Source organism: Candoia aspera, chromosome 13, assembly GCF_035149785.1.
Source record: "Candoia aspera isolate rCanAsp1 chromosome 13, rCanAsp1.hap2, whole genome shotgun sequence".
Classification (NCBI taxonomy): Eukaryota; Metazoa; Chordata; class Lepidosauria; order Squamata; family Boidae; genus Candoia; species Candoia aspera.
The window spans coordinates 13,230,988-13,256,631 of NC_086165.1; the positions used below are offsets into that span (position 1 = coordinate 13,230,988).

At 39.6% G+C, this 25,644-nt stretch overlaps 1 protein-coding gene across 1 annotated transcript; it reads right to left on the minus strand.

The window, feature by feature from the left end:
• Window positions 1-503: 503 nt before the first annotated feature.
• On the minus strand, window positions 504-9,408 carry LOC134504676 (apoptosis-enhancing nuclease-like). Its single transcript, XM_063313984.1, has 4 exons — window positions 9,240-9,408; window positions 5,576-6,320; window positions 4,589-4,789; window positions 504-2,996 (listed from the first exon to the last, which is right to left on the minus strand). The coding sequence occupies exons 2-4, from the start codon at window positions 6,317-6,319 to the stop codon at window positions 2,793-2,795; spliced, it is 1,149 nt and encodes a 382-aa protein (XP_063170054.1). The 5' UTR covers window position 6,320; window positions 9,240-9,408; the 3' UTR covers window positions 504-2,792.
• Between the last annotated feature and the right edge of the window lie 16,236 nt (window positions 9,409-25,644).

The following is a 25,644-nucleotide window of genomic DNA, read 5'->3' on the forward strand; positions in this document are numbered from 1 at the left end:
CAGAGGTTAAGCCATCTTAACTTTCCTATCACATTTTTCCAGGCACTTTTAAGTACAGGGATACTACTTTTTTCACCTAATGGCCATTCATCATGAATTAAGAAAGTTAAGGGACAGGAGAGCACTGGTTCAATATTTTTCCCTTTGATAGCTAGGAGGGAAAATTTTCAAAACTTAAGCACCATTCTGTGTTTTGAGGTTGGCAATAATGAAGGGGACCACAGGTCAGCAAGGAACTGAGATTTGAGGAAAGAAGCTCATAGTGGTCTTGAGGTGCCTCTTTATTATCACTAGACTTGGCTGACTGCTAAATCCCTCAGACTGCTGCAGTTACACATGGAAGAGCTGAATATCCTGGTTCTCAGACAGAACCCCAGAAAGCCAGGGGGTAGGAAGAATGCATTTTGTGAACTGTTTTTTACTGGAAAGCTAGTAATTAAATGAATCACATCATTAGAATGATGAAGCTTCTTGCTGACATTTCAATGAGGCATCTTTGCATGTCTTGCTCCAGTGAGTGTTTTACTCTAAGGAAGGCTATCAATATTTGTACAATGGTGCTAGAGAAAGGCTGGAAAAGAAAAAACCAAAAACAAGACCTGCTTGATGAGACACAGGAAAGAATTCCTGCCATCTTTCTTTGTGTTTAAAATGCTAACTTGATCGAGACTAATTTTTTCTTTTTTTAGCAAGGAAGACACTGTCTTGTCAAGCTGGCTGCCTTTTTCTTTTGGTGCAAACATAAATATAAATGAATAAAATGTACAATATTTAGTATTAGTAAAAGCAATTTCCTGACCAAGTCAGGAGTTGGAAACCTGTTGATCTTCTTTTATTTGTGGACTATAGTTCTAGACATCTCTCAATGCTTCTCCTGGGAGCTGGAAATTCAGAGAACATTGGGAAGACCACTGAGCCTCTCCACCTGCGAATTAGGGCCTGGCTTTAGTTTACCTAGACCGAAGATAAGGAAGCAAGCTTGTTGGTCGACATTGCAGACTCCAGCTGTGAGAAGCCCATGAATAAATACTTCATGCATAAAAATACAGATAAGGAAGAAGACATTCAACTCAACTCATCAAGATGAAGCCTTTGAAAAAAAATCAGGGAGTTAAAGCAGGATTAATTCTCCTCTCATACCAACATTTGAAGTAAGTAAACATGAAGGGTGGGAAATTTGGGGCAGAATGCAAAGGAATATTCCCCATGGAGTACACTGTGAAATAATGGCACTCTCAAGAAATTGTGTTTCTTCCCTACCCCACCCAAAATTACAGTGCAGCCAGTAGTTTTGCTCTGAGAACTGCCTGATGTACATGCAGTGTACAGTATGTGAAGAAGGCATCAGTCACCACAGTGCAATTTAATTTAAAGGCATATGGGCACATCAAAGAAATTTAGTTCATTATTAGTCACCAATCTAGCATCAGGTAGGGGAATCACACCAGGAAAATATACATACATACACCCAGCCCTCCAAATGAACCACACCTCCCAGAAGCTCCAGGTAAAATTTGCCAAAGATGGGGGATGCTGGGATCTTTTATTTCTGAAGCATAGTACAGCAAAGGTTCCCCATCTCTATTTAAGTAATAAAGAAGAGATCCCCGACCCAATCAGAAGATAGCACGACAGAATTCTGGGTGAGTTTTTCCCATTTGAACACCAAGTCGTGAGCAACAGTCAAAGCAGTGAAGATGGTTCTGATCTAGCTTTAGATTTCAGATGGAAGAACAGCATGATTGCACAAGAGAAGCACCTTTCATGTTCAATGGTTAATTCATGCTTGTTTTTAAAGAGATGGCTAATTCCTAGTTTACAAGTCTTCTGTTCAACACTCTGGACAGCCTAGCTTTGCACACCTAGGTTTTTTTTTCTTTTTTTGTGTTCAGCATCATAACCCTTCAGCTGGATTTGAAACAACTCAAGCTGGGGAGAGTTCTACTACTCCAGGCAGTATTTATTTGCTGTGAAAAGATAGCAAATGCATCTGCATAAGTGGTCCCAAACTCCCTTTGGATATATACAGTACATCAACAGGGAAACTTTCAAAATATGCAAATCAGCCCATCACAAACACAGTTAGGCATATGAGCAAGTTTTTGCAGCTATTATCACTGCAGGGATTGTTATTAAATGCAACCATGATCCATTGGTTCTGGTTACATTTCAGGATGTGAATGCATTCCTAGGCGGTTTACGCAGAAGAAAAAATACTACATGAATCAACTGGGGTGTTATCATGCATGAAAGCATGCACACACACACAGAGGAATAGATATCTACCCAGCTCCACAACATTAAGATTGGACACACATCACCTCAGTTTTCAGTCAGCATTATAATCAGACAGTAAATCCACAATTAGGCCTGGAGTGAAGAAATACGATCACCTTGAAAAGGCTCCCCCTTTCCTTCCCCCCAGGTTTAGGCCAATTCAGTAGTTTACTCATAGGTCATCCATTCAGCAAGAATAGAATGGAGAGGGATGCCTTCTCAGAAAGAAAGGGCTTTTGTGGACAGAAGTGTTCTACAGGGTGCAAGTTGCCAACTTCTCCTTCAACTCAAAATTCCAAGGCTTACGGCTGGAGGTTCTTTAGGCTCAACACTCAAAGGCTCAAAACTTAAAAAGCTTCTTTAGGTTCAAGGCTTTCTTTGGCATGTGCAATTCAGGAAAAAAATGTAAATAACATTGCTGTGCTGATGCCGGTAAACACGAGTCCTCACGTTTAACCAATCTCTCTATTCAGAATAACAATCATTTCTTTACAAGCTTTCTCAAACCTGACCCTTCATTTGCAGTCTATATCAAGGTCCTTGGGCCAATATTGATCATCCATGTAACAACTGTTATCAGTATCACCATTCAGAGTGCTGTCTGAAGGGCCCATGGGGAGGCTTGGTGTCAGTAGTTTCTCCCACTGGAACTCTACCAATCTGTAAAGCTCCATGGAAGCCTGGGCATCTTCAACAGATGAATGCCCACGTTTGCCAACCTGAAAGGAAAAAACAAAACACACAGAGAACACTATATGTAAGATTCCAGTACTCAAGTGGTTGACTTCTCCCTCATTGGCGGTACTTGTTGCAAAACAATCTTAAGCAGGCTTATTTAAAAATACACCATGCCAATTTCTACAGAACAATATTCTACTATTCTTATGAATTTTGGAAAAGAGCAACCTATCATATACTGAGCTGCACAATCAGTCCAACAGCTATTGTGGAAATGACTTCAAGATGCATCTCAGGGTTTCAGATAGAATTCTTAGACCCACTGGAGGAGGGAGAAATTTAACCTGAGGCCTGTATGCAAAGCTAGTGCTCTACCTCTGACCTGTAGCCAGATTCCCCATCAGTAGAACTGCATATTCAAAGGCAACTTTATGCAACTATTAACAGAGGTGCAAAGAAGCCACACTCCATCTCTGAAATGCAATTCGTAACATGAAAGTGATGCAATTTGTTTCATCAAGCAATAGAGACAATGGAAAGACAGTGTCACCCCTGAAGTACAACCTTGGATTGATATCTCTTTGCTCTGTTTATGAACTATTTCTCTACAGACATAAGACTGATAAATATTATTTTGTGTGGCCAAGGTTTAATGTTGTGTTTATTAACTGACTTGACTTCCTACATGTTTTAGAATTGTATAAAAAAAGAGGTTGTCCCTTTTTTCTTTCTTCCTTTTCCACATCTCCTTGTTTAATTCTGCATTTTAAAGCAATAACAAAATCAAGACAATTCGAAGCATGAAGTCAACCTCATTGGCCTCATTAAGACATTTAGTACTGCTCCAAGGTGTCATCCATCAGTTTCAGTCACCAAGAATGACTTTTACAGAGGTGCAGCACATACTTGGAAGCTTCTTCTGGCTACTTGAATTGCGGGATTAGACTTTGGAGCAAAGCAATAAAGCCACCTTGCTTTTAGAAGTGGGGTGTGTGTGTGTGTTTTACTTTGTAAAGCAACTTCTAACAGATGCTATGCATGAAACCTCATCAAAACAGAGTTCAGCCTTCCTAGTTCTGGAAAAAAAATTAGAGAATCACCATGCTTCTATGAGCACTCCCTAAACATGCAGAAGCATCCATGTTTACTTTGTTGGGAGAGACATGGGACTCCCTTCAAGAACCAGCCATCTTCCCCAAATGGCTAGTTAGCAGAACCTTTGAACAAAAGTATCCAAGAGGATCTGCAAAACAGGAAATTAATCGACAGTAACACTAGAACAAAGCAGAAGCAAAGGAGAGAGTAAAGAAGAGTCTTAAGCAACTCACACTCCCCAACCACATAGCTGGAGGGTGATAAGAAATGATTTTATATATACATTTGCTAAACCCCCAAGGGGTGACTGGGCAATCACAGTGCATAAATATCAGCCATGAGGGACAAAGAGGCGCTTGAGGATATTCAAGGATTTCAAGGAATGTCCCTTGAACTACAAAAACAACCTCACAACAAAATAACCCAAGACAGGGTACGCTTAACAACTTTCAGATGTAAGGCAACCCGATGATCCCAGGCTCTTCTGGCGTCAGTCTATTTTTTAATCCTCTTGAGGAAATGAAAGATGCCAAGTTACCTGGATTTTTTTGTGAAGCAGCTCACTAGCTAGGTTCTTGAGAGACATGCTGGGTTTCAGAGCTAATGCAAGCTTCTTCTTCAGCAGAGGACACTGGCTTGTATCACGCATCCGGGCTCGGGGGTGAAAATATTTTAAGGCTCGGAAATCATTGTGGAGAGCATGGCCCACAACTATTTTATCTTTCAAGATCTGTATGATCTACAAGGATGAAAAAGGTAGTTAGTCCACCATTGCAAGAAGAGCGTTCAGAAGAGAGATTTGCTTAATATAGTTGTAGGTCATCAAAACAAACAAAGCTAAATCTTTGTATTTAAAAAAAACCCCTTACAATGAACTTTTCCAATTAACCTAAACATTTTTATTTTCAAAAATGAGAGGAAGATTATAATTTGTAGGAACATTTGGGGAAAAATTTTAAACCACATGTAATTTCCTGCAACTCAGCTGCTGAGTGCCAAGAAAAATAGAACAAGGGAGAAATCTACAAAGTAATTGGGACCCTCAAGGTATGCAGCAGTATATGAAGTCTTTAAGGAGTACAGGTTAAAAATAAACAACGAAACAAACTAAACAGGCCAGCGAGGACTCAAAACACACCAGCCTCTAAATTCTAACTGCTTCCTTGGGACATATTAACTAGACAGAAAAAAAATGAGGTGAAGGATGGACGGACAGTGAAGTGAAGGACAGTGGAATGAATCAACCAGAAATGATGGGATTCCCTTCACTCATATTCAAGTAAAGCTGATCAGCCATTAATCAAGGACGTTCTAATTTAGATACCTGTACTAAGCACAGGGCTGGACTTCAGGGCCCAAATAGCTCCTTCCAACTCCATGGATGCTACGATTGTGGATAATAGTATTGTTGCTTGCCTAGACTTCTGCATTTCATTGCAGATTCCAGCTGAATTGTTATTATGCATCACTCAGCCCTCACATTGGACGGACGGAGCCTGCTTCTAAGTTAATCTCTTTTGCTTACCTCACCCTGCGCAACCCTGAAAGGAATTGCTTTTCTCATGTGCTTCCAGGTGATGCCACTCCATCGAGTTCTATAATCTACAACTGGGCATTCTGGAAGAATGTACTTGTCATAGATCACGTCACCGTCATAGCTCACCACCGTACAGCGTGCCAACTCGCTTGTCTTTCCAGAAGGACCTGTGCCTACCATTTCACAGTCAATGGCCACACGCTTCACAGATTTCTGGGGCATCAGGCATGGGAAGGAACTAGTACTCTTCACTGAGATGCTGGGGCAAGCTAGCAGGTTCTGAAGACCTTGGGCAGGTGATGGTTGCCTGGCTAGCTCCACAGAGGAAATGGACAAAGCTTCCCCAAATATGGAAGGATTCTTCTGAGTTGTCATCACACCCTCCTGGAGAAACTGATTACTTCTGCTGCTTTCCCAGGACAAGGAGTCCTGCATTCCTTCCATTTCAGAGACATCTGTTATCATAACAAGACTCCTCTCCTTTCTTCTGGCTCCCAGGGATCCTTTCTGCTCTAGTGCTCTGCGCATCATATAGCGCTGGTGCCTCCGGCTTTTCTTTTTGTTCTGGATGCCAGCTTTGTCATCCCAACAAAGTTGATTGAGAGCATGGCTTGGATCCCTTCTGGTGCATGGGCATTTGAGAATCTGGACATTCATCATCCCCAGGCTACCTACCTGGTTGATCTTTGTGGGGTTTATCCCCTCTGATACAAATTTGGTGCTAGAAGACATCCTAACAAAAGGAGATGTAATCCAGTTAGTAATGTGAATTGGGAAAAAACCCTGGTCCAAAAATAAGAAAGTAGATGAATAGAAAAAAAGGTGTTTTTATCTGCAAAAGGAAAGACACTAGTCAACTTTTCTATTGGGTATGCAGCACAGTGCTATGAGGAGGGTCTGTTGAAATGGGTGGAAAGCAGGGGGGAAAAGTGTGATGGCAAAGCATCCCTAAAACTTCCTCCTTGAAGAAGCTAGTCTTGCCAGGTCACTGCCAGGATTCAGAAGGTTACCTCTTTTTAGAATGTCATGTTGTCATTTCTACTCTGATAGCTGACCTTGGTGATTCTCAAAAAGCTAAGCAGGTTAATACTTGGATAAGAGATAACCAGAACAGCCCAGAGCTATAGATTGGAAGTTGAAATAATACCCCACACAAGGTAATGACCTTCACAGTGATGCCAGTAAAACTGCAAGTCAGGAGTTGAGCTTGGCTTAAAGGAGGCTTCACCGTGGAGTCCTTGGTGCTCTCTGAGCATGGTTGTTTATTACCCAACTAGGTAACATCATTGGTGCAACTAAGTGTGGGGCTTGTTCTCTGTTTGTATACAGTAGCTTATTACCCTGCCAGTTTTGGTGGGGGTGTGGTTTTCTCCTTGGTAGTTCCTTGATCAGAGTATATTGTTTTCTGCTTGATTGTTTGTTTCGTGTTAATCCCTGCTTGAGGGATTGTTAGCTGCTAGAGAGGATGTGTTCTGGTCTTTTTGTTTCCTTTTTGCAAACCCCACACCAAAGCACACTGATGATGTTGCAGAGTTGGGTAATGAAATGTCTGCAAGCCAACCACCAAGCTCAGAGAGCACCAAGGACTCCACAGTTCAACCCTGAGCTACATATAATTTCTTCTATTAGAAGCTTCATTTTGGGGTGGGGGTAGAGGACTTCTGGTTTGGTTACTTGAGCCAAATCTTTAGATGCAATTTTTATTGTTCTGTCTGCCATTTATAAAACTGAGGCCTTGCTCTCACACTTATCTAACAGCCTCTCTTGCACATTGACCTTCAAACATGTTTAATTATAACTTCCACTCAACCCTACCACAAACCACCAGCTATTTTGGATAATAGGAGTTGCAGTCCAATGTATTTAGAGGACCCTAAAAAGGCCAGTTTAAAACAGATGACACAGAAAAAAAAAACAAATTCAGAAAAATCAAATTAACGATGCTTGCTTATCTTAATATTCATTCCATTCTTTGTAAAAAAAAAAAAGAGCTTTATTTTGCAGATTCATTTAAAATACTTCTAGACCATCCTTCGTTAGAAGTGCTTACAAAGTGACTTCCATACAAAAAATAAAATGATACACTATAAAAGAAACCCAAATGTCAAAATTAGGAAACCATGACTGTTCGCACAACATATTTAACCAGTTCAGTTAATGACCTAACTGTTAAAGTCATAGTATCATAAGTTGCTAATGCTAGTTTCGATTCTTTTGTGTGTGGTTTATCTAATGCAAACCTAGTCTGTTTAATTACCATATAGTTCACTACAGTATGAGAATCCAGAAAATGGGTTTATTCAAGTACTAGGCAGTCTTTTGAAAAAGTAAACCCAGTTAAAAAAAAAAAGTAAAGTAGCCACCTAATCCTAAAATCTCTATAGTGACAAGAGTAATAATAATTTTCCAGCTTCCAAAGAGAGGCCAGAAAAGAACATAAATGCACTTCCAAAGAAAAACACTCTATAATTCTGACAACTCTATAGAGAAAGCCCAATTTGTTGGAGATGACAACTGCCACCTCCTAAGAGAAATTACCTATAATGCATTTAAAAGCTCGTTGAGACCTATCCCTGGGAATTCGGCTACAAAGTGCAAAGTCACAAACCAACATGACTCACTAAGGCCCAAAAACTTATACAGCAATTTATGACCACCTTCCATTTCAAGGGGTGTATAGCACTGGCAAAACAACATATTAAACATTCCCAGCCCACGCTGTTCTTTGTGTTAGCTTAAGGGGCATAAGAAGTGACTTGTAGATATCTGCCCCCTCAGTTTACATCTGGAGCTGACACACACACAGAGTACCACGGAGGCTCAGCTTTCATATGATTTAAGCCAAACATTAATCATGGTTTGCTGAGCAAACAGAATTGCTTGGATTCACACAACGTGGTAAAGATGCCTTCAAGTCCAGTTTGATACCAGATGTCTGTATATTTTCCAGGCAACCATGAAGAACTGGCTTGCCATTGCTAGCTTAACTGCAGCTTGTTTTGGACTTATTTTAAGTCTAGTCCAGTGTTTCTCAATCTTGGCAACTTTGAGATGTGTGGACTTCAACTCCCAGAATTCCCCAGCCAGCATGGTTCACAAACCAACATGTCACAAACATGTCACCAACGTTTGTGAACCATGCTGGCTGGGGAATTCTGGGAGTTGAAGTCCACACATCTCAAAGTTGCCAAGGTTGAGAAACACTGGACTAGTCTACAGCCCTTTGCATCCAAGTACTAACCAGATCTCATATTTTATCACTTCTCTGGTCTGTCATCTCCTAAGACCAAGATACTAGGCCACAACCCATGATTTATCTATTTCTCAAATTTCTAACACCGCCCATCTCCCCCCGAATAGGGGGACTTTATTTACAGACCACGATGGGTGGGTTTTACAAAAATTAAGTCATCTTATGGCTTAGTTTAGGAAGCAGAACGAATGGGCTTTCCAGAACCTGCTAAGAAGGGAGCTAATAAAGTTTCAGCCTCTTCTCCAGGGTCTTTCCTCCTCCCTTATTCGACCGCTGCCCTTTTCCTACCCACAGCGCCACGGCTAGTCTGGCGAACTCATGTTCCCCAAAATCCAACAATTTCTGACTCTCGAACCCCACCCCCTCTGTCCCGCCATCCAGCTCCCCACTCAGCCTTACCCGGCCAGCCGGCTTCGCACGTGTCATTCCCGGAAGCGAAAAAAAGCTCTCGCAGCTCCCACCTTTCCGGACCAGTCCGGGGTGCCGGCCACGCCTCCTGCCACTGGATTGGCCGCTTTAGCAACGAGAGGCGGAGTTTATTTGCATACTAAGTCGGGCCCGTGGAACTCTACTCTTCACTGCGCATGCTTAGACGGGACTCCGTCGTTCATTTACTGGGTGGGCGAAGTACGGTTGTTGATGCAACGTGGCTCCCCGCCCTTGGGACGCTGCATAGGATTGTAAGCTGTTCTGCCCATAGGTAGATCTGGACTGCAAAAAGAAATAGGTAGGTAGGTAGGTAGATCTGGACTGCAAAAAGAAAGAATCTATCTATCTATCTATCTATCTATCTATCTATCTATCTATCTATCTATCTATCTATCTATCAGCATCACATTGGTACCATCATGCAGTAGCCGGGGGTTTGCAGCCCCGATCTGGTAATTCAGTCTTTCAGGTCTACTCAGAAGTAATCCCTATTACATGCAGCATAACTGTGCACAGTTAATCAATTTAAATTCTTCCTCAGTGTTAATACCTTTCTTTAGCGTTAGGATCACGTTGGCGGTACTGACTGAACAGAGTTCCTTTGCTGAGTCAAACCATTTGCTGGTTTGAACGATGTATTGAACGATTAATTAGCTACATAAACTGGGACTTGCTAACGAAACTACAAGTGTACAATCAGGGGAAAAAATAGTCATTTATCGGGGAGTATGTATCTGTGTCATCATTTACATATACACATACACACACAAACTCACCCTGGACTGCAAGAAGATCAAACCAGTCCGTCCTCCAGGAAATAAAGCCAGACTGCTCGCTTGAAGGAACGATATTAAAGGCAAAACTGAAATACTTTGGCCACATAATGAGAAGACAGGACACCCTGGAGAAGATGCTGATGCTGGGGAAAGTGGAGGGCAAAAGGAAGAGGGGCCAACCAAGGGCAAGATGGATGGATGATATTCTAGAGGTGACGGACTCGTCCCTGGGGGAGCTGGGGGTGTTGACGACCGACAGGAAGCTCTGGCATGGGCTGGTCCATGAAGTCATGAAGAGTCGGAAGCGACTAAACGAATAAACAACAAAACCAGACGCCTGGAAAAAGACATGTCCTCTCTTTTGTCCTCATGTCCTCTGACAGGCATAGCCTTAAAATCAAATATTGTCCTGCTTTTTGAGTGTCTTGGATTTTTTTTTATGGACTGTTTTCATAACAGTAGTCATTCAAACTTTCATGCATTGTGGTCTTCTAAATTACCTGCTTCTTTCTTCCACTCATCCGCTAACATTAGATTTATCTATTTCCCATTTCCAGCAATGGGCTTCAATCCAGCCCCTTCAAATCTAGGATTGCTGTAGTCTGTAGATCCCATGACTCATACATTTCTAGGGTAAAATTTGAAAAGCACTTCATTGTCGATTCTATATTTATTTATTTATTTTATTTATTTTTCGAATTTATATCACCACCCATCTCCCCCAAAAGGGGAGATATTAAATTATCTCCAAAAGGGGAGATATTAAAGATATTAAAGGGAAGATAGTAATATTATCACTAGCATATGTTCTTGAAAATAAAGATTTGTTGGAAAAATATTGGGATTTTAAAAAACAGTCTTTCTGATGCTGGAAAAAGTAAATTCATATACATGTAGGCCTAAGTACATTTCTTTGCAGTTTTTCGCTCTTATTTTTGTTGCAGATGCCAAGGAAGTTAAACAGTTAAACCAGGATTTCTCAACCAGGGTTCTGTGGAACCCTAGGGCTCCACAAGAGGTCACTAGGGGTTCCCTGGGAGATCATGATTTATTTTAAAAAAATATTTCAAATTTGGGCAACTTTACATTAAAGAAGTAAGTTTCATTATTTATTTTTTAGTTTAAGAATATTGCTAATGCAAATATACAGGCCTACCCATGGAACAAATATAATAATTTTGTAACTTCTGGCCTATAGTTGAGCCTGAATGTGCAGGGGTCCCCCGAGGCCTGAAAGGAATTTCAAGGATTCCTCCAAGGTCAAAAGGTTGAGAAAGGCTGAGTTAAGCAGCGTGTCCTCTTTGTCCCCCCATTTGTTCTCCTTTCCAATGGTCTGTGTCCTCCTTTGCCTGTTAAGGTGTCTGGTCACCCACCTTTAGAGCTCTTTGTGTTTTGCTCAGGCAACCACCTATGCGGACACAGCACGTAAGAGGTTGCTCCTTGCTAGAGTGACTTTCATTAGCAGCTTTTCCCGTGTCAGGTGGAGTGGAAATTGGTTGCGATCGCATGTATGAAGTCTTCCCAACTGTCCTCCTGGCTTTTCATCTCTCTCCTGATGCCGGTTTGGTAAGTTTCAGTTTGTGCATGGCTCGCATTAGACTAGCCTACCTGCTGGAGTTTGAATAGCAGGCAGGTGAGACAGGATTTGTGGGTGCCACTGTCTGCTGAAAAGTGGAAAACAAAAACACAGGCAAAGAAACAGACAAAAGGAAGAGAAAGGGCTTTCTGTCTGCCTTTCAACAGGAAGAACTCTGACAAACATATCTGATGACCAGCAGAGGAGTTGTCTGCTTCAGTGTCGAGAGGATCAACTTCCAAGTTAGACTATAGGAGTCTGTCTGCTTTCTCCCCTGCCATTTTCCCCCCATCAAGCTGAGCAGCAGTGTTCTTCAAATCCTGACTCAGAAAAAGAAAATCTTAGTTTGTATAGCAGGGTTTCTCAACCAGGGTTCTGTGGAACTCTAGGGTTCCACGAGAGGTCACTAGGGGTTCCTTAGGGGATCATGATTTATTTAAAAAAAATATTTCAAATTTGGGCAACTTCGCATTAAAGAGGTCAGTTCCATTCTTTGTTTTTAGTTTAAGAACATTGTGCCTACACATGATACGAATATAATAATTTCGTAACTTCTGGCCTATATTTGAGCCTGAATGTGCAGGGTTTCCCTGAGACCTGAAGAATACTTCAAGGGTTCCTCCAAGGTCAAAAAGTAGAGAAAGGCTGTTATATAGTTTCTCTTCCTCCCCAGGGAAAGGAATAAGAAAGGGGACTTTAGAATTCCCATGGCTAGTAACAAGGATTCTTCCCCATTTTCTTTCTAGAAACATGGAAAGCTCTCATGCATAATCTGCATTCATGCAACATGCTAACCTAGTCTGATAACATCAAATTTTTACATGCACAAAGTTTGGTTAGTGATAATCTTGGTTTGTGTTGCGGGGGGTTTTTGCAAACCTACCCTCTTTTGTTAGTTTATGATTCAATGCACTGGGAATTATTTAAAAAAAAAATTGGTTTAAAAGGTCTGTTGTCTAGATGCAGCCAAAGATTCAGATCAGGGTCTCATTTTGAGTTATCATTTACATTGACTGATAGCAGCACTTATGGAGTTCCAAAAACAGCCTTTCTCATCCTTGTATGTGGGACCATGTGTTCAAAATACATGTGTGTTCATAAAGCTGCAACTCTTTTGTAAATTTCATATTCAACAACGCTATTTCTCTATTTACTATGATTATGCAAGACAGACAGCATCTGGAATATGTCTTTCTTCATGCCTGCCTTTTCCTATTCTTTCTCCTGGTCACGTCTCATTAATCTTGGAAGAGTCCCAGCATGGCAGCATTTTTAACTTGCATCTTTCCCTCTTGTCCTTCAACCCCCTGGAAGTCCAGGGTTGAAGAGAGAGATGGTAATTTGCACTCTCCTCTTGTGCAAATAAGATTTCTAACAAGGACAGACTCCTGCTGATTTCACTGGTGATGGACTGACAGTTGCAAAAGGCTGTGAGGAGAACAATACCACCTGACCTGCCTCTTCTCTCTGCTCAGATAATGTATGGTAGGAGAGAAGTTGAACAAGGAATCAGTGCTTTTGATAAAGTTTGTTACACCTTCCCACATCAGGTTTAACTGGGATATGGGAAGTGACAGAGTGTCAGGCCAACATACCTATCCCAGACAAATTCTGGGGGTTAGTTTTAGTCTAAAACAGCCCCAAGCCTGTTCTAAGCTAACATCATGACTCTGGTCAACCATGGAACCTGAAAGGTTTACTGAAGAGAGGGGTTAACCTTAATTTTCTCTGAGACAAAATCCTAGAAAGGCTCTTTCTAGGCACTCTGTCTCTATTGCCTGTTTAATTGTCACCTCTTCAGATGAGAAGAAAAAGGACTAGAAGGGAGTGGGATGTGTAGTTATTTCTGGATTTATTTATTTATTGCTGTGGTAGAAAAGAAATGAGAAACCAAGAAAGTGAGTACCTCTCAGCCTCATTTGCAGCAGGCAGAAGGACTTAAAAAGTGACAGTGATCCCAGATTGTGTGCTGTTGGTGCATGCTGATGCATGACTTGGCCAGGGAAGGGGACAACTTGGTCAACCATGTCAAGTGAACACAGCTAGCCTTAACTTGTGCCATGCCTTAACTAGACTTCATACAACATTCTTAGCCTGTTTTTTGAATTAATCCATTTTCTGGGTGTCCAGTGTTTTGAACCATAAGGTATCTAATTAGGACACCAAAAGAAAGTAAACCAGAGTTAATACTAATGAAACTTAGCAAGAATCCTATTCTTGTTTGAGAACCTCTTCAGCCATATCTCCTGATATATGCATACACAAGCTTTAGATTCACTAGTGTTCATAGTTTGAGATGTTTCTAAAGGTAAAGCTCTTCTTGGGGGGTCAGATAGACTTACCAGAAAAGCATTTGCACAGTCTTGTCTGGTGCTCCAGTTGCACACTTCCTTAGAGAAGGCAATTTTGGCTACAGTGGGTAAGGTGCTTCAGTGACCCATCATTTATATACTGTAGACTATTGCAGAGCAGAGTTTATGCGGTTGCCCTTCAAGACCCTTTGGAAACTGCAGCTAGGCTACATCACTGAAGCAGATTGTTTCCTAAGGTGTATTTTACAAAATTTATCACACCAGTCTTACATGCACTGTACTGGCTTCCAATTTCTTTTCAGATCCAGTTCAAAACAGGGGTATAGGTGTTTCTTCTTGCCAACGCAGGCCTGGGACCATGCTGTATTGAAGTTAGCTGGAAGATATTCTGATTTCTTTTGCAGGTAGTAGGGAAAAGGCATTTCAAATCTGCCCTCCTATTGCTTTCCATTCAAACAGCCACAAAAGCAACAACGGAGGTGATTGGAAACAGGATTGGATAGTATTCTCCAGCACCCTTAAATACTCTATCCATTTTCTCTGTGGGTTGATGATGAGGATGAAGGGAACCACCAGAGACGATCTTTTTCATGTCATCACTGAGGCAGTGGCCAGACCCCATAAGGCAGACTGCGACTTGTTGTCATGAGATGAGCTACAGAAACAACAAAATCACTAGTCTTCCATAAGGAGTCCGGCAGAGATGTGCAAAGCGTCTGCAAGCATGCATTCACTCCCTGTGACATCTTTATTCGCAAAGTTAGGTGGAGTGTATAAATCACAGGGGGTCGGGGGTCGGGTGAGAAGAAAGTTTCTAAAGAGTTCTTTAACCATCTTGTGTTTTAACTGGGCACAACTGGAAGACAGTGAATATTGCCTTCTTCAACTTTTAGGGTGAATTGGGTTTTCATTCCAACAGGCTCAGAAATACAGACAGATGAGTAATGAGTGATAGAAAAGAAGGAAAATCTGTCAGACCTGGGCCAATCAAAAATATTAATTTCTATGATGACATTTTCAGGGAACCCAGGACTAGTTGATCTTTGTAGTTCCTTCCAACTCTACATTTTGCCTTGCTATGATCAGTTCCCAAGAATACCATCATAAAATCCTTCTTTATATCTTAAGGCAAGGCTTATTGTCTTTCCAGATATACAATAACACAGTTACAGCATGTTCTGTGACTCTAGCCACTGTTGTTTAAAATCTAAGCTTTGCATTGAATGAATGAATTATAGGTCATTTCATAAACTATGCTTAAAGCTATCATGGATTACTACGTTTTATGCTTAAAAGCTGGGGTCTTCCCAGGCGTTCTAGGCAGAAGCATGGTTGTTTGTAAGCCATGGTTTATGGCTCAGAATCTTGAGTATACCCAGCCAACTATGATTTATTCAATTAGCCATGGTTCAATCTGATATGTAAATCCAGACTCTCAAAGACTCTAGCTCCATTTCCTTTGGGAATGTTTTACTTGTTTTCAGCAGTTTCTACATATCCAAACATCAGGCACTAACTTCTGAAATATACTTACAGTATTTCAAATATATTGACTGCTGTTCCAAATTTTGCTGCCCAAAGGGTTCTGTTATGAACACACCAAAATAGAAGCGGATTTTTCTGCTGCCTGTTCTTACAAGCTCAGCATTTCCAGTTGCACTTTTGATCTAATTTTGAATGCCTTTTTTTTAACCTTTCCACATGTTATTCTCCATCCTTTTCCATCTTTAGAAAACACAACTATCAGCTAGTCATTATGGCCTTTTAGCCACCAAAGGGCATTTTATTCTCTGAAGAAACAAGAAAGGTAATTATTGTCCTAAAAGCATTATTCCACTCTCTTCCCCTTTTCAATCTTTTCATAGCTATAAAAATCTTTGTCCTAAATCTTTTTTTTTAAATCTGAAACATTTTCATGGGCCCTTGGTGCTAAGCTAATTAATGCTTCCCTAATGACTAAATGGTTTAAACATTGCACAATAACTTCCCAGGAGGTCATCAAAGGTCATTCTGATTCATAGCAGAACTCTTTTTATTTATTATGCATGACAAAGTCACAATGGGAGGGGGTAATTATCCATGTGTTGTTCTTTTGGGAAATTGAAGAGTAGGATTGTTCTGCCAAGCTGTTGTTGGGAGAAGCAGCATTCGGGCCATGCAGCAAAGCACGGTCCATTAAAGTGTGAAAAACAGAAGCAATGGAGGCATAATAAGTGTGTAGAACTGGATCATGACAGTCAAAACAAGTACAAACAAGTGGATTTAGCAAGAATGGCATTTGTTTGGGGTTTGCTTGCTGTTAATCCAGTCTTTCTCATTGAAAAATATGCTTTACTGGTTAGTGTGATGTGTGAATTTAGCTACTTGTAAGACAAAGACTGGATCCACAAGTTAGGTTGATGCTACCTTGGTAAGCCAAAACCAATCACATCAGCACTTAACATCTGGTGTATACTCAGGCATGGTTACTTATCAACCATGATTTATAGTGTAGCATTATATGTGAAATAGTCTGTTAAGGCTAGTTCAACAAACCATGATTAAATACATGTTTGAACTCATTTATGGGTTAGCCAATAAACCAAATTTAAAATACACCATGGTTTAGAATATGTGAGCTAAAAGAACCAGTATTCTAGCTGTAATATTATGCCCCACTTATCTCCCTGACATGGGACTTACATCTGAGAAGCATAGGATGGAAATGTAATTTTCCATTTGCAGTGTTGATTGTTGTGGCTTTAATTTTAGAGTACATAGAATAACACAATGCAATGCATTGTAAAGTGATAGGCAAAGTTGTGGTTATGCTGGTTATCACATTGCATAAGCCATAATTCTGGCTTACTATGTTGTGTGAACCCAGCCATTTTGGTTTGCAAGGTATGGTTTAAGGCTCAGTATATCATATGAACACAACAGTTTGTGGCTGTTTCTACAAATGATGATTTCATAAGCCATGGTGTAAGACATAAAACTAGCCCATAAGTTAGTGGCTATTATATCAATAGTAATGGTAACTTCTATAAGCTGTTTTGATACACCACGAAATACTTTGTATGTCTATCCTCACGGCAGTGGCATTCACTTTAACTGGAAGACCAAATACAACTGTAATATGCTCAATGGCATTTCTATATCAAACATTTATTACTGAAGGAAATTGTAGCAGCACAATATAATAACTGTCTGAATCCTGTCCAGGTAAGGTGTTTTGTTCAAGAGACAACTGAAAAGCAATCTTCAAAAAGAACATTTTTAAAAACCTACACTGAATTCCAAACTGCTTCAACAAGACAGGGAGGGGGGAAGAATAATATTATCTCTGTTGAGTGACCTGTTTTAACACACTACTTGATTAACTAGACCAAGCCATTAGCCTCTTTTGTGTAAGGTGTTGGGGTTTGTGTGTTCTTTTTTTTTTTATGCTTCTGAAGTTTTCAAGGTTTTTTCTGAGTGAGGAAAAAAAAAAGCAGATTGAAGGCTTTTAAAGTGAAAGACTTGTTTTGTTTTTAATACCAACCATTTGCAAAACTCCTGAGGTAAAAATGGTTGCTAATGGCCAAACCTCTAATCAATTCTATTTAGGTAAAGAGACTTGGCAAGGGAATCCACAGTGACCCTGATGTATGTCAGAATTGTTCTTAATGGTAATGGCATGAAGCTTTAACCAGTGGAAAGATTTTGGCTAATACATTTAGGAACAATTCTGACATACAAAGAGTTACCAATCAGGCAGGCATTGACGTTCTGTGAATTGCATGTGGCACCTTTAAATCCCCTTTCAACATCTCCTCTTCCCCAAAGATTGTGTTGTGAAATTGTGGTAAACACTGAACAACAATGCATAAGAAAAATGGAAAGAACCAAAGAAAAAAGGAAATTAGCCTTGTTAAGCCTTTGATAGGCTTAACACAATTACACATAACTATGTGCTTTAAAAAAATGCTGCCCCCTTTGAAAGGGACATACTTCACAAACGTGGTAATGCATGATTACATAGGGAGCTAGCAGTAACCCAGCCCTTCTTAACTAGGTTAGCTCTTGTGAACTCACTCTCTCTTTTTTTTAAAAAAAAAGACAATTTCATGATATTTTACAACAATAAAATAACATCATCTTATTTTTCTATTTAATATAAATAGAGTATTATAAGGTACTTTTGGTAAACCAGTGATTTCTACATAATGTTTAATATATGTCCCTACTTGAGGGACCGTCTCTTCCCCGCTACATCAGCCTGTCCCACCCAACCATGCAGAGAGGGCAAGCTGTGGACCCCATTGGTAAGAGAATTCCACCTGGCGGGGTCCAGGAGGCGGGCCTTCTCTGCAGTAGCGCCCGCCCTCCGGAACATCCTGCCCCAGAGGTGAGCTTAGCCCCATTGCTCCTGGCTTTCCAGAGGAATTTGAAGACCTGGCTCTGCCACCGGGCTTGGGGCAGGGAGGAGAATAGTCATACTTGGGGTTGGCTAGTGCCTTGAAGTGCCCCTCCTACGCAAGGACTGAATGAGACCACAGGCATCTGGATTTTATTTATATTTAGTAGCTATGTGAAATTGTTTTACAGTGCACTTTTATATTGGAATTTTATTATATATTTATTGTGTTTTGATTATTTTGTTGTAAACCGCCCAGAGTCCCTCTGGTGAGAGGAGATGGGTGGTGACAAACTTGATAAATAAATAAATATGATACAGAATATAAGTGATAAAGCTAGATTTTATTTTATTTTTATTTTATTTATCAAATTTTACCACAGCCTATCTCCGTCGCAAGGAGGGACTCTAGATGCTTAGCAAATGTTTAGATTTTTAAAATTATTTCCTGTATTTCAATTTTTTCTTGGATTTCATATAGCGATTGGCCACACTGGTTCAAATTTATGGAACTGGAGTTAGGCATGCTTAGCATGTTCATACAACATGCTAAGCCACACACACGCAAAATCAGCTAAGGATAAACCTGATCAAGCTTAGCATGTTGTGAGAAGGCAACAACTTGGTTTTATTTGACCTGGTAGTCAAGTTGTGTGCTTTTTCTTTTTTCTTTTAAAGACAATTTCATGTTATTTTACAACACCATCATCACCATCTTACTATTTTTCTATTTAATAATAATAGAGTATTATAAGTACCTTTTTGTAAACCAATGATTTCTGTATAATTTTTAATATATGATATATAAGTGATATAGTTAGATGTTTAGTTCTTTCTTTTCCTTTTTCCTTTTGTACCATTTACATTTTTTGTTTATTAATTATTTTCTATATGTCATTGTTTGCTTAACTTCGGTAATTTTGTTTATCTTTTGTAATCTTGTTATAGAATATATTAAACAATATATAGACATCATTGGTTTACGAAAAGTACCTTATAATACTCAATTATTATTAAATAGGAAAAAAATGATGATACTTTATGGTTGTAAAATTCAATAAATGGGGGGGGGAATGCAAGATTTGGTTGGACCTTTTTAGAGAAACTATTCCCATGTTTTGGACATAGCATTTATGGTGGAGAACCACCATTAAGAAGTGACAGGTTCTGAGGAAAGGCTGATGATATCCAGGACTTTTGCGTGGATGAAGAAGTGGTGAGAAATCCAGTCTAGAAAGAGAGATATAACTATCTGCTCTCAGTGAGGAACGTGTATCAGGAACACTTATTTGTGAAGGGACTCTATTTAGATCAACACTGTACACTATATTTGGCTATTTTAATAGGTTCATTCTCTGGTTCCTACTTGCCTGTAAAAATGAACTCAATAGATGATAATTGAAACAAAGATTTCCACTCACTGACTGATGAGGTTTAGTCTCTTGGATACTATGCAATCAGTTAATCAATCAATCAATCAATTTTATTTTGGTCATAGACCAGCATACAATTAGTAACATAACAATTACGCTAAAATAGAAATACAAATAAAAAGTCATGCTGACAGCATAAAACAGAGTAAAAGTGAAACTGCCAAGGCAAAATTACAGACTGCAAGTATTAAAAAGCACAAGAATCCTATAAAATTACAACTAATTCTATGACGAATAATCTAAATACTATAAACAACTAGGGCAAATAACTATAAAAGGATATAAGCAATACTAAAATTTGTAAAACACTACGAGAATGTAAAACTATACTAACTTATCAAATCAAATCAATTTTTATTCAGTCATTGACCAGCAATTAAATCAGAGAATTCACATCTAATTAGAATAAAAGAGAAAACACTTAAAATTCTAAAAAAATTCTAGGGAAAATTTGAAGAGATATTGCATCATGCTGTACAAATTATAGAGCAATTTAGCTATCATCAATGAAATAAAATCAGATTGGTCTGATAGAAACAGCTTAGATAAAAAGAATCCGAATGACCTAGATGTTTAGTAAGAAACTGAGATAATAATTTCTGATGAGCATCTGCATAGAGGGGACAGTATAACATGACAGCAATCAGTTAAGTCCAGCTAGCAGGTTTTTGAAAACTTGAAAATAAAAAGGGAAGAGAGATTTCTTGTTCTACCTAGCTGAGGTACAAAACACACAACTAAAACAAGGAGTGGCAGCCTACTCACATAGGAGAAAACAGCTGCACCAGGAAGGTACCTTAGAAGGACATAGAAGTACCAGAACGCTATAAGAGATGGGTGTGAACCCAAAGGGATGGGCCTCATCATGCCAAGTATGGACCCCAATCTCATTGCACAAGCCTGAAAAAAATAAATAGGACTTGAGTGAAACAAAGAGGTTTTGTGGTTCCAGTTGCAAACTTGAATTTTTTCCCATGCTGGCTGCCATATAATAGGGCTAATTATCAGAAGGACACGCTGTGGATCCCAGGAGGTAAAAACCTCAGAATTGTTCCTCTCTTTCCCTTGTCCTTGCCATGCACCCTGTTTTTAGTTCTTGTTCACATAGAGCAATCCAGACCATAACATTTCCTAATCTTTCTGATGGGTTGCTGTACCTTCCTTGGTGAAGCACATTTCAAGTAACTAAAAGAATTTCTGAACAAGAGATATGAGTCTGTCCTTAATCCAAACTCTCTTTGGAATGTCAGGTGTTATCAAGTGGATAACATAAACCTTTGTCCGGGCCATCTTAAAAGATCGTAATAGAAATAAAGAAATGGTTTATGCCGTAATCCTATAGATGTAGACCTTGGATTATATTAGTGGGATGTTTTGTTTTTATTGAAGACAGTGGATAAAGGCATCCCTATAGGAGGTCACAGCAGGCAGCACCTACCTAACTCTGGCTGACCTTAAAACTAAGTCAGAGCTCATTGGTACATGGATGGGAAGCCATGAAGGAAGAGCAGGAGTGCAGGCTAAATTACGTGGCGCATTGAAAGAAATATCCCAGAAGAAGACAGTGACCAACCACTTCTGTATTGCTTCAAAGAAACAACAGTACATGGATGTGTCCATTGATCCATCAGGATCTAGGTTTAACTTGAAGAAGTCTTTATCTTTTACTTAGAATGGGCAATGTGTCTTTCCAGAGGTTGCTTAACCCCAACTCCCAGCAGTTCTTGAGATTGGCCTATTGAAAGTTTGGGAGTTCAGATATGTTGGGGGGAGTTCAAGGTTTGGCAACATCTGGTGGGTCACATGCTGCCAATCCTTGCATAGGAGAGGGCAACTAGTCAAAGTTCAAAGTTAAAATACCATTAAAAACAGGAGGGCTTAGAAATAAACTATTAATTTCAGCACCTGGACAGCTGCCTGAAAAGTTGTACTGCTCAATATATTTATGCTCAATCTGGTTTAAGACAACACAAAACATAACATGCTATGCCCAAACAAACAAACAAAAACCTATTATGGCCAATGTGATGGCCTGTCTCACACAACATGAAGAGACACGCTGAACCCCAAACTTCCCAACCACATTTTAGCCGAATATGCTGCACAAGCCTAGACAAAGGCATACTGATCTGACTATAGCCTTTTTTGTTCTGTTTTTGCATAAGATACACTATACTTAAATTACAGTTTTTCTACACCTAGCACCTACTCATGTAAATTGGCACACACAAATTTTATATAAACTGCACTGAATGCAATGGGACTAGCTTTAAGAATTGCTCCATTAATCATACAGTTTTCTTACAGCTGCATTTCCAGCACACATTTTCTACTTGCAGAGTGGTAAATAAATTCAATCCATCTTTTTTTTATTTCCTTCCTGAGCTTGGGTCTGTTGTTTCAAATCAAAAGGAATACTGGAGGGATTTATTCTCCACCTGCTCAGATTTGTTTTCTAACCCACTTATTTTTATACAAAGATATATCTATATGTTATACACACACACACACACACACATATACATACATACACACACACATATACACACACAGTATATATGCGGTATATATGCAGTGTGTGTATATACACACACACATACATACAAACAGTATATATACAGTATACTGTATATACAGTATGTGTGTGTGTGTGTATTTGTGTATGTTTATATATGTATCTGTGTGTGTGTGTGTGTGTGTATCCAAATTGCTTCAAATGGGAACCTTTTAAAACATTTTTTTAAAAAAAATCTAATACTACTAACCCCCATTTTCATTTTGGGTTTCTCATGTTATTTATGTACTGGTAATTTCTCTAAGATACTCTTCATCAGCATGCTATCATTTTGTGTATGCATGTATGCATGTGCTCAGTTTTCTGTCTCATCTCAGCCTATTTTTTTCCTGTCTCTCTTCCATATCAAAGCAGGAAAGCAGCTGCCTAGCCATCTGTCCACATCCAAAACCTGGACCTGAATTATACAAAAGGTAGCCTCATGCACACAAATTCAATTTATGGTTTTGATCCCTCCGCTTGGTTCATATCTTGACTTTTCATCAACCACCTGTTTCCCTAGAGCTCTGATTTACCAAAGACTGCTTGAGAACAGGAGCACGCACACACAGACACACACACACAAACAAACATTAGGCTTTCTTTCATTCATACTCTGCAAAACTTTGCGTAAGGAAGGTTTATCTTGGAGCTAGATAATAAGATGCTAAAAATCTAGGAAGCATCAAATCTATCTGAACTATCAGCTTGATTCTGATTTTCAGATTGATATGATTTGGATTTCTGAATTGGACAAACCAATTTGGAAGATAAATTCAAGGGAAAAAAACCCTTTCTGTTCTGTTCATGTGTAAAAGGCTGTTGAAACATTGGTTTGGTTCAGAAGCAACTGATAACAGCTCAACAAGTTGATTTGATGATTCAGATGTCTTCATATCAAATCTCTGGATCAAACCTTTGCTTAAGTACACTCAGCTAATAGTCTTGAATCATTAGTGCATTCTTTTGCACTCTCATTTCTTAGTTATGTCCCCTTTCTTTCTTCACTCTGAAGATCTTTCTAGGTATCTCTTTTTTATAGGGATGGGTAAGAATTTCTTTTTTTTTCATACAAGCAATGATCACAATTTGCACATTTCTTCATAAATAGGATGACGTTGGCTGATCCTTCTCTTTGCTGATCCTACTCCCATAGAAGCATAGTTTTCCAGGGTAATTCTGTGCTTACCACACCACCCTATCCCACTGAGAAGAATAGATGAATTAGATATGTTAATTTATCTGTAACAGATTAAGAAGGAATGGCCAGTTTTCTTGTGCCTCTGAATCCAGAGAGACAAGCATCAAGGCCGATATAGCAATGTGTGTATTCTCCCATCTGGCTTTTGTTGATGCTAGCTGTGAATGCTTGCACACAAAATAAGTGGAATGCCTGACTAGAAAAAGACATGCTGAGAGGGGACAGTAGGTATTTAGAACTGGCCCTGCAAAGAGATAGGAAGTGAGGGGGACCATTATTGTTTGCAGGCTTCATTTTAGTTCGTTGTCTTTCCTGTTGTTTTTTCCTCCCTAGCCTATGACTTCCATTATGTCTCTCTTCCACCATTCCCAGAAACCTCCTTTCTCCCTTAATCAAAGCCAGATGTGGAATAATGACATCTCAATATTTGGAGTAGGAATGAAGATGAATGCAGGCAATGTTCCAGTGCTGGGGAGGGAGCCCTGGAAGAGGAAAGCTGCTGCTCTGGCAGATAATTAACATGATCATGTTTATGAATGTGGATCAGTAATTCCAGGTAAAGTCCCCAGCTGCCTTAATGCTGAATAACAATGCCTTGCCCTTGCCTGGGGAGCAACGTGGAGAGCAGAGGGCACCACTGATGCCAGCATGTTCCTGACGTGACTCCAAAATGCCTCATTTCTCAATCTGGGCCAAGACATGTATTGTTTTGTGTCCTTGAGAAGTGATTATTACACAAGCTGGCATTGTTAACTTGTGGCCTTCATCAATCACAGCAGCATTTCTCTGTGGCCATTATGGCAATCTGGTGATCTTCCTTCTTTTGTGATGCTTTGGGCAAAAGAAGGAGTGCAAAAAGGGAATTTCCTTAGGAGAAAGGTATAGGATTGCTCCACTACTTTCAGGATAGTTGTAGACCATGTGTTTGCAAGACTTCCTGAGGGATATCAATCAACAGGTTTTTCTTCTTTGCAAACATATTACATGCAAAGGATATATACTGTATGTCACATGGACTATTGTTGGATTTATGTTTCCCAGACTGAATCTTATATATTGTTTTTTTTTAAAAAATGAAAAAGGCATGTTTTGTTTGCTCAATGGCTTAATAGTCTTTGACACCAATTATGGCTTATTCAACAAATCATAATTAAGTAAACTGCATTTTATCCTGAAGTAGAACAAGGCACTGTCTGCTTGTATTGGTACTTTCACTGGTTCTTTGGGTTCTTTCACTCTTCACTTCCTAATATCCATTTCTTTCTTTCAGACTCTCATCATAAGGCAAAGGGAGGCATTTTTACACCAAGATTGCATTTTACTTGTTTTTTGAGTGGGGGTAGGGGTTAAGAAATTGGCAGAGCCATAATGAAACTTTAATTTGATTAAACTCATTAGGGTTAATAAGTAGCTTTAGGAGCTGGTAGCATGTGACCAATCTTGGATGGTCTTGGAAATGAAGCAGGGTGGTTTCAGTTACTATTTGTATAAGGGACTGCCTAAAAATTCCTTGGCTGTTGTCTTCATTGGGAAGTTGAAAAAACAGCCCACCAGAAACAATGGCAAATAATTCCTGTAATGCTGCCAAAGAAATGTCATATGAGCAGTCAGTAGGATTTAAGCTCAACCTGAAGATGTCTTTTTGATTACGGTTAATATAGCTCCCCATGTACTGACTAATTTTCTCCTCTTTTTTGCCACATCAAAATTAGTCTCCATTGACAGCTTCTGGACAGGTTTGGGGGCCCTGGGTTTTGTGCAGGGGGAAAATGGACCAGGACCACTTGTCCTAATTCAGTCCCAGCCCTACTGACAACTGTCTTGTCTTTACAGAAGGTGGAGGACTCTTTTTCCTTCTCTGACCCAGATACCCATACTCTGAGCAATTAAAAACTTTGAAGATGGGAGGATCCAAAAAGCTCTCTATCATTACTTGGAGTGACCAGTTTCCATAGGATTTCCCCTCCACTCACACCTTTAACAAGCTTAACTCTTGGAAGAATAAATTGCAATTATGGCCCTTTCAGAAGCTTCATTATCACTCTGGCTTGGCCTTGTTTGACAAGACTTTTTATTGCCAAAGTTATTATACACAAAATGTACAGCTCCAAGCTGTAATTTCCTGTCTGTGGTGATAAGCTAGGG

Excerpts from the sequence above, each read along its gene's own strand:
- LOC134504676 (XM_063313984.1), bottom strand. The coding sequence starts at position 6,319 with ATGTCTTCTAGCACCAAATTTGTATCAGAGGGGATAAACCCCACAAAG. Across the intron at positions 4,790-5,575 it reads TCAGGGTTGCGCAGGGTGAG|ATCATACAGATCTTGAAAGA; the intron begins GTAAGCAAAAGA and ends TCATCCTTGTAG. Across the intron at positions 2,997-4,588 it reads TGCTTCACAAAAAAATCCAG|GTTGGCAAACGTGGGCATTC; the intron begins GTAACTTGGCAT and ends TTTTCCTTTCAG.